Source organism: Durio zibethinus, chromosome 1 (genome assembly GCF_047325235.1).
Source record: "Durio zibethinus cultivar Kanyao isolate XHJ-2024 chromosome 1, ASM4732523v1, whole genome shotgun sequence".
NCBI lineage: Eukaryota > Viridiplantae > Streptophyta > Magnoliopsida > Malvales > Malvaceae > Durio > Durio zibethinus.
This window is the reverse complement of record NC_143162.1, coordinates 27,226,094-27,235,359: the sequence shown is the minus strand read 5'-3', so window position 1 is coordinate 27,235,359 and position 9,266 is coordinate 27,226,094. Positions and strand designations below refer to the sequence as shown.

At 31.0% G+C, this 9,266-nt stretch overlaps 1 protein-coding gene across 1 annotated transcript; it reads left to right on the top strand.

Moving 5' to 3' along the window:
* The first annotated feature begins 3,160 nt into the window (after positions 1–3,160).
* Positions 3,161–8,359, top strand: LOC111312208 (transcription factor VIP1-like). Its single transcript, XM_022912273.2, has 4 exons — positions 3,161–3,890; positions 4,288–4,420; positions 7,256–7,340; positions 7,761–8,359. The coding sequence occupies exons 1-4, from the start codon at positions 3,349–3,351 to the stop codon at positions 8,006–8,008; spliced, it is 1,008 nt and encodes a 335-aa protein (XP_022768008.1). The 5' UTR covers positions 3,161–3,348; the 3' UTR covers positions 8,009–8,359.
* The last annotated feature ends 907 nt before the right edge of the window (positions 8,360–9,266 follow it).

The window sequence follows — 9,266 nt, the reverse complement described above, 5'->3', positions numbered from 1 at the left end:
AAAGCTTAATTCGTATCTAAATCAATAATTCTCGTATTGTATAAAAATGAAAAAAAGATTATAAGATGAAAAGGCCCAAGATATGGGTTAGTTTTTTTGTTTAATAATATTTTGGAATTGAAAGAAGATGATTGGTGGTAATGAAGAAAAAGAAGATAGTCTATAAACTAGTTTAAGCAATCAATAATATTTTACCTTAATGGATTCTGATGTTAGCTTTAAACTAAATAGCATAATATTTCAAAATTCATATATATTTGAATTATCTTTTATGGCACCGCTATACTTACCTTTCAGAGGGATTTTGGTAGATTTTTCAATATATATAGAAAGGTAACTCTCAGTCACACATTTTTATTTGACCTAAAACATGTACTCCCCCATCTATAGAAGAATTGCATTGAGGGATAGAGTGTCGAAATATGTAGCAACTTTCTTTATACATATTAAAAATAAAATTCTACAAATCTTTAACATTTTGAAGACAAATTTAGCAAACATCTCCAGCATTAATAAGTTTTCTTTTCTAACTTTCTAAGGAAAAAAAAAAAGATGAGTATGAATTTTGTTTATGTACAAATAAAAAGTTTAATTACAATAAAACAATCTTGCCAATGTTACTGATGGTTGGTTTTCTAAGAAAATTTTATGGCTATTTAATTACTTAGACAACTAAATGGTTTTCACCATTATGTCTCTAGCACGTATGGAAATAAACGACACAAAAGGAAAAACCCTTAAATAATTGGTTAAGTTAAATCTACTTTTATGTGTATAAAAGGTAACAATAATAATATCGAAAAGAAAGATAAAAATGCTATAAGGCTAAGCAAAAGTATTTTAAAAATTAAGATAAATGTAATTACATTGTATTTATGATTTCTAAAACCTTTTGACATCATTTTAACTCATATTTATGTTCACAAAATTGAAGAAAAATTAGTATCATGCTAAGCACTATGATTTTCTAATGCTGTTTACTATGGCAACTTGGTTACAACATTACTAATTTTGTGAATTCTTGGCCAAAATCATGTTGTAATTTTTTGTTTATATTATATAGCATTACATTTTAAGCAATTTCAAATCTTTTGATAAATTAGATGTTTGGTGAGGCAAATAAGGTTGTAGGCTTATGTTAACATTTTTGCCTAAGAAGTAGGTCTTGCTTGCTTACCTAATGTTATGACAGGTTGCATTCTTATCAATCTTCAAAACTAAAAGCAAGATCTATTGACTATTGCAAATACAAATTTTTCTTAATTGTTTTTTTAGCAATATTTTTTTTTAGGTAAGTGGTAGAATTGTTTTCATGTTAATTTGATCAATGCCAACTAAAAGAATTTGCAACTAAAAAAACCTTTAGAGTGCATTTGGTTTAGAAAAATCTATAAATTTTCCTCCAGAATCTTGATGATGGGTATTTGATTCTCATGTTTGGTTCAAAGTAATTTGATTAAGGAGAAAAATGTTAAATTCTCAATAATACTCAAAATCTCGAAATTAAAAACTCACTTTTTTTATGGTATTATAAGATTCTAAAAACTCATCAAATATTTATTAGAATTTAACACAACGATGATCCGTACTTTAAGATACCAAATCACTATATCATTCATTTTATTGTTAGATCATTTAGATTAATTATCAAATCAATAAAAATATTTTAAAAATATAAGTACTTTAAATAGATTAACCAATAATATGATAAATGAAAAAAATCATATTTCAAATAGTTTGATATTTAAAAAATTAAAATATAAGACATAATATAAGCAAAAAGAAATTAACATTGAAAAAGAAAATATACCCTCAGAACACTGTGAATATTTGATTTGAAAATAAATTGTATTTTGTAAGTTTGTAACTTGTAATTTATCTTTAATTTTGACTTGTTAAAATTTAAAATAAGTTATTTTTAATAAATAATTAAATAATAAGTTAACTATACATTTTATTGAAAAACTAATTTTAATTATAATTTTAAAATAATTTTATAAGCATATTTCAAATTTATCCGATTTAATAAAAATATTTGGTTCATTTATTTTTTAATTAAATCGATAACTCCAGACGGTTCTCCATGAATCAATTATAAAATCAATCCAATACTAAAATCAGATCGATTCTAACACCGAATTACTGCTTCGAACGATTTGATCAATTATCCGGTTTCGATTTTAATCTATGCCATTAATAACCTTTACAAAAGAAAAATAAAAACCAATTTCCACTTTTTTGCAATGTATTCCTAAATCCTAACGTGCCATGCTTTTTTGCGATTATAGAAAAGAAAAAACAAAGTTGATACTCTGTTGCTGGTGCTCGTGCACAACACGGTGGCCATTTACCAATGTAAGGATGAATAACGTAAGCCAGAGGCCAACTGCCCACACGCTGCTGTTTCACTTTAACTTCCATTTTGCACCCAAGCAAACGTTAACATATTTTATACTACTAATCTCAATCATTATACCTAAATTATATATTAATCAATTTACTATGATTTTTTGTTTGTTTTGGTCAAAAATCAATATCTTTAGAATCTTTGTGCTGTAAACTATAGAGTTAGGGAAAGAAAGAAATTTCAGAGCAATGACAAGAAAAAAAATGTACAAAAGTCCAAGGAGCATAACTTCTGTAGACCCATCATGTCAGTCTGCCTTTCCATCTCACCTTTATTTCTGTAGTCTTGTTTTTGTCGAAAACTTTTAGAGCTCCAAAAATCCCTAATTATCGGATGCAACCTCTCCAATTTATCTTTATTGCAAATTTAGAGTTTTATTAACAAATTTTTTTTTAAAAATTTTTTAAATTCTTTCTGAATTCAAAATCTCAAAATTTATTTTATATGTATATTCAAGTTTTTCTTAATTTTATTTGTAAAAATTGAATACATAAATATAATTACTTTATAAGCATGCACCTTGATTTTTTAATAAATTTTTTCTCAAAAAAATGAAAATTTCTTTTTTCGATAATGGAGTTTTTCTTAAAAAATACTAATAGTATTTTGTTAAGTAGTCCTAAAAAAAATTAAAAATAAAAAAAATTTAAATGAAGGTCAAAATACACTTATAAAAAAGAAAAATGAGAGAGAAAAAAGATTCCAATAAATAAATAAAATAGAAAGTTTTCTTATTATTATTATTATTAAATTAGTTCAACCCTGTTGGTACGTATATCTCTTTTTTCAACTAACAACCCTTTATCCTCCGCCCCATGCTCTCAACTCGCTTATATTTCTCAGCACTTTTCAACTCAAATAATAATTGATACTAAAAAATTAATCTACTCCTCCGGACCACAGCTGCCGCCGTATCTTCCGCCTATTTCTACTCAAAAAAGATGGAGAAAAAACTGCGTGTAGAGATAGACCAAATGCCTCCACGTGGAGCTCACCACAGGCGGGCGCACTCTGACACAACTTTCCGTTTCGACGATCTTATCCTCTTCGACCCTTCCGACCTCGATCTTTCCTCCCTTGACCTCCCACCTTCCTCCTCCAATCCCACTCCGCTACCCGTTACCCCCGTTCCCGCCGATTCCTCCGACGACTCCTCGTCCAACGGCCACCCCCCTCGCTCCTCCCACAGTAACCCTAGGCATAACTCTTCCCACCTCCGTAGTCTTTCTGTTGACTCTGATTTCTTCGACGGATTCGGGTTGACTGGACCCGCTATTTCCGCAGGAGCTGGAGATGAGAAATTTGGCGGGAAAGGAGGGGTGGGAGAGAAGAGAGTTCACCATAGACATAGTAACTCGATGGATGGGTCGACTACGGCGTCGTTTGAGGTTGAGTCTTTGATGACCGTTGATGGTGTAAAGAAGGCTATGGCTCCTGATAGACTCGCTGAGCTTGCCCTTATTGATCCCAAGAGAGCTAAAAGGTGCAATTTTCCCATGATAGTCTTTTTCTTTTTTTTTTTTGCTACTATTTTTTTTCTCTTTTAAGTTAAATTAAATTATGTCGAATTTTTTCAACAATTCATTATTAGTTGATTAAAAAAAGAAAGGTAATTATATGGTTTTTCTTCTTCTTCTTGTTTCCTTAATTTTGTTTTTCTCTTTGAGTTTTGATTTGTTATTCACCGAAGTCAAGTTTGTGTTTTGCCTCTTTGGTCAATCCTCCCCCTAGTTTCTTATTTCTTTTAATTTTCAGTTTTTTTTTGTTTTTTTTGTCTTTTGTTTTTAATATAGTATAGTAATTACTTTCCTTAAATTAAAAAATCAGTAGTAGAAAATATGTTGTCTTATGAATGTAATGAAGTTTGTTTTGTGTTGTAGAATTCTGGCTAACAGGCAATCGGCTGCGCGTTCAAAGGAGAGGAAGATTCGATACACGAATGAGCTGGAGAAGAAGGTTCAGACTCTTCAGACAGAAGCTACCAATCTCTCCGCACAGGTCACAATGTTACAGGTAAATGCACCTTATGCCTTTTTGGTTTAGCTTTACAGTTCACACCTCCAAAATCTTATCTTTTGCTCCTTTCTAGAATTTGAACTTTCCGGGTTCATGTATTCAAATGTTCACTTTTTTTTTTTTTTGGTTATTTTACTTGTTATAATACAATAATACCTCAATCATTTAGACATGGTTTTCCAATTTCCACTGTTAAAGTCTGCTCTTCGCTGATTTTATCTTAATTAGACCTTGGCATAGCCACCGGTTCGAAGTTTTATATAAATATTATTATATGCATGAGACGCATGCTTGCAGATTCATTTATAGGTCAGATCGCATATGTGATAATCATAATTATTGTTGGAGACCTTATCCTTCTCATTGGGGACTTTATTTATTTGACTGCTAATAAGTTGTAGTTTTAATTTCTTCCTCTCAAACCAACTTGAATTTAAGGGGAAAAATCAACTTCCAAGATACTTCTTTGTCGTATATATGCATAGAATTCTCTTCATTGGAACTAGGGTGGAATGTAATTAAGGCTTTGTATTGCTTCCATCTAATCTAATTAATGCTGCCAGTATCTCTAGCTACTTTGCACCTTTTGAGAAGTTCCATTGTGTATTTTATTTTACAAATTCTATTTCTGATACACTTAGTTACCTTATATAAAAATCATTGATGAATCCTTGAATAAGATGGGGAAAAAATCGAAATGCATGTGAAATAGTTGTGTACCTTTTCTATCTGCATTCAGTAGGAGTAATTTTCCATGCTTAAATTTGTACATTTCTATATATCCACCACTTTTGGTATTAAAGTGGGTATGCCTGTGTAGGTTGGACTGGGATTTAACTTCAGCCCCATACATCTCTAAAAGGGTGCGTGTGGATTGCCCTAGAACGCAAGTATTGAAAAAATTTCTAGCTGAAGAAAGATCAAAGAAGCATGGCACACTCCAATAGGCAACAAAACACTAGGTGAATAAATATTAAAAGGGTTGTGTTTCCTAAAGTCCTAATTCAAGAGCTCTAATACCATGTTAAATTGGGTAACCAATTGAAGAAAAATTAAAGAAGCATTGCCCACTCCAATGGGCAACAAAACACTAGGTGAAGAAATATTAAAAGGGTTTTGTTTTCTAAGATCCTAATTCAAGAGCTCTAATACCATGTTAAATTGGATAACCAATTATCTCAAAAGCTTAAGCTGATAGGAAATGACCCTACTATTATATTTAAGTTCTAACAATATAAATAAATTCATAAATAAGTAAAAAATAATTGAATAAATTATCATAAAATATATGATCATTTTTAAAATGAAATAATATGTATCAATATTTTGAGTGACTAAAAATTTTTAAGATTTTAAAATGTAAATAAAATTAAAAATATATAGAAAAATAAGAAAAAATAAATAATTGAATATTAATTTATGAAATATATTACTATCATTCTTTTTTTAAAATAATTATTTTTATTAATTTTCAATTATTTGTTACCAAATTATTATTTAAAATAAAAAATTTAGTAATTTTTAATTATTTATTAACTTTATAAATGTGTAAAAATTCCATTATATACAAACTTTGATATAATATCCTTAATAGTCATTTTCTCTAATTATGAGACTTAACCTCACCCCTACATTTGTTTTGCTATCCAAATATATATCTTATTACTGATTTTAATTTCATTGTTATAGTAACCAATCTCACTATTACATTAATTAATTTCACTTTTATTTAATCGTTGTTTTCAATCTCACCGAAATTAATTTCACCGTTCATCCAAATGCTTCCTAAAACAAAACAACACTATTTCCCTTTGCAGATCTTCCTTCTGATCTGCCTCCCTATTAGTATTTCAACCTCATAGTTAGTTCAGGAACCTAGTGTTGTCTTTAAATGAATTTAGTGCAAAGAGATATTACTTTGATATTTTCTAGCTACAGGTATTTTAACCTTTAAATTTTCTTACAAGCATGTACTTGAAAATTTCCGCTTTATTTTCCACATATTACTGGTTATTATCAAGCATATCAGTGTGGTTTCTTATAAGATTCCATAGATGATCAGTTACAGATGTAGCACTGGATTAGGAAAGAGGAAGAAAGAAGTAAATAGAGGGAAATCAGAGGGGGAAAATGATAGAAAGAAATAGAGGAAACTCTGCTAGAAATCTAGAAACAATGGAAGGAAAAGAGATAGCTAGTGAAAAATCTCATTTCATAATTTCTCAATGAACCTAAGCTCCTGGAAACTGAAATGAGATAAGTACCTGGTAATCAGTCTAAAATAACCTAAACAATTTAAAATATGCTGAATATAAATATTATCGTTGATCATATAAAATATAATTCTAGTAATACTATAAAATCCTTAGAAGTTTGTTTTTTCAATCATCTTATTTTTAGCCCTCCTTTGTTAGTTATCCAGTTGTAAATTCATAAAGTATTAATCTAATCAATGTGCTTTTTGAAGAAGGAATAGCATACATGTGTACTTTACATGGCTTCCTTTGGTTGACGTGTCAATAGTCATGTCTGCCTAAATTGTTGATTGATGATCGGTTTGCTGGTTGCTCCTGCAGATTCCTTGCCTAAATTTCTGTTTACTTATTTGCTTTGTCTAGTTTGCACTATTTACCTGATGTGGTTCTCACGGGGACTGCTTAGTTATCATGCACCTAATGATATGACTGTATTTGTAGAGTCCTATCCGCTAATTTCTGCTGAAGTTGCTAACCTTGAAAGCACCTGCCTTGCATCGTTGAGGCTCAAATATTTGTTTAATGCACCCACATGAAGGATGGGTACCAATTCTAATATATTTCTCCTATGATGCAGAGAGACACTACTGGGTTGACCACTGAGAATAAGGAACTCAAACTACGGCTACAGGCTATGGAGCAAGAAGCACAGCTAAGAGATGGTATGCATGCTTTTCGCACTTTTGCACTACATACTGCAATTATACTGGTGGTGGCTGGGAGCATCATAAATGAAAGTGATTGCATTTTTGTAGTCCATCATCAGTTATGATGGAGTTGATAAAACCATCGAAACTCTGCCATTATTGCATCATGTGGGTCCAGTGCATTTCATAATTTAATGAAATAAATCATAAATTTAGAAGTGTAAAGAAAAGGACTTAGTTAATATGGCATGTAAAAAAATGTCACATTTTTGTTTCCATATGGTTTTCAGCTGCCCGATAGACATTGTCATAATAATACCATAACCAATCCTAGTAGGTCATCAATCAGGTCCATGGAGTTAACAAATAGATGTTGTCATTATAGCATAACCAATTCCTATAGATATTTAGTGTTGATTTTTCTATGGTTTGCAGCTCTGAATGAAGCATTGAGGGAAGAAGTGCAACGGCTTAAGATACAAGCTGGTCAAATGTCGGCTATGAATAGAAATCCTTTCAATAGAGGACTACCTCCTCAATTTTTACCCCACCAACCCACTCCACATCACTTTGCTGTCCAGCAGACCATCCAACAGCAGCAGCAGCTACAGATGCCTCAGTCATCCACCAACAACCAAACTCTCAATGGACAGCGTCACTTGGATTTTAACCAGAGGGCTTAGTTTCTAGTTTGAAGCTAATGCTTGGAAAACATAAGAAAATTCGTTCAAGATAGCATCTTGTACATGTAAGTATGTGTATGCCTTGCAGGTTAAGGTTGTGAAAGAGTGTCAGTCGGATCAGTCCCTTTGTGTCAGTGTCACTTCACGTATGGCTTTATCACCATTGGAGTAGAAATGTATTTCAATGTGTTGTTTAGGGAGATTAGGGTCTAATTTTATTGCATAATTGATAGCTAAATGATGTTGTAACTAATCTTTATTTCTATAGAATAATTATCCACTGGAGATGGTATATAACTTTGATGTATGAATATGTATTCCAAGGAAAGGAAACCCCTAATGGTTTTTGCACAGCAAGTGTTTTTGGTATATTAGCAGACCCGAGGCTAAGGGGGAAAGAATTTGAATTAATCACTGTCCCGACTTCAAACATAAAATCAAAGAATTGTATCCCAGCGTGCAAATCTTGTTAGATTATATTTGCGCTTGTAAAGTTTTCAATTAGATTCTTTTCCTTAACCATAATCACTTTCCTCGGATCAGCGGTTTTTTTTTTTTTTTTGTTACTGTGCCCCTTTGTTTTATTTTATCTTTTTTATTCATTCAATTGCGTGGCTGGCTGATTGTTGCATACAAATATTGGTATAACATTACATTAGTATGATAGTTAATAGTTTAAGAATTCATATTCAGCAGGCCCTTTTATATGAGCAAGACTATCCATACTGATGTAACTCTGGAGTTTAATTGAAAATCTTTTTGGTATAATACAGTTTTAAAACAAATCTGGAACAGGCTGGACTGGCAATGGAAATGATGTCAGGAGTTTTTTTTATATGAAAAGAAAAAAAAAAAACCTAATCCGGTGACCAAGATACTTGAGAAGAATTCTTGGAATATGATGATATCTTCAAGATGAAGAGCATACCTTGGAAAACGCTCTATGTCTGGGAACACGTCTTCAAAGATTCCTGATCATCTGATCCTCAACAAGGAATGTATATTTTCTATGATAGAAGAAACATTTTGTTAGTTATTTTCAGCATGTTATATTATTATTACGCAGCAAAGCGTTTCAATTTGTTTAAAGTCTCGTCCATCCACTGATAAAAAAACATACATGTCACAGTCAAAAGCTCAAAATTATACAACCATCGAGTATTTGCAAGTAAATGTTTACTAACCACAAAGGAAAACAGTTTTATTTCTGAAGTTTCCTTCAGATTATTCCGATTATGTCTTCAATGATTTAAATTAT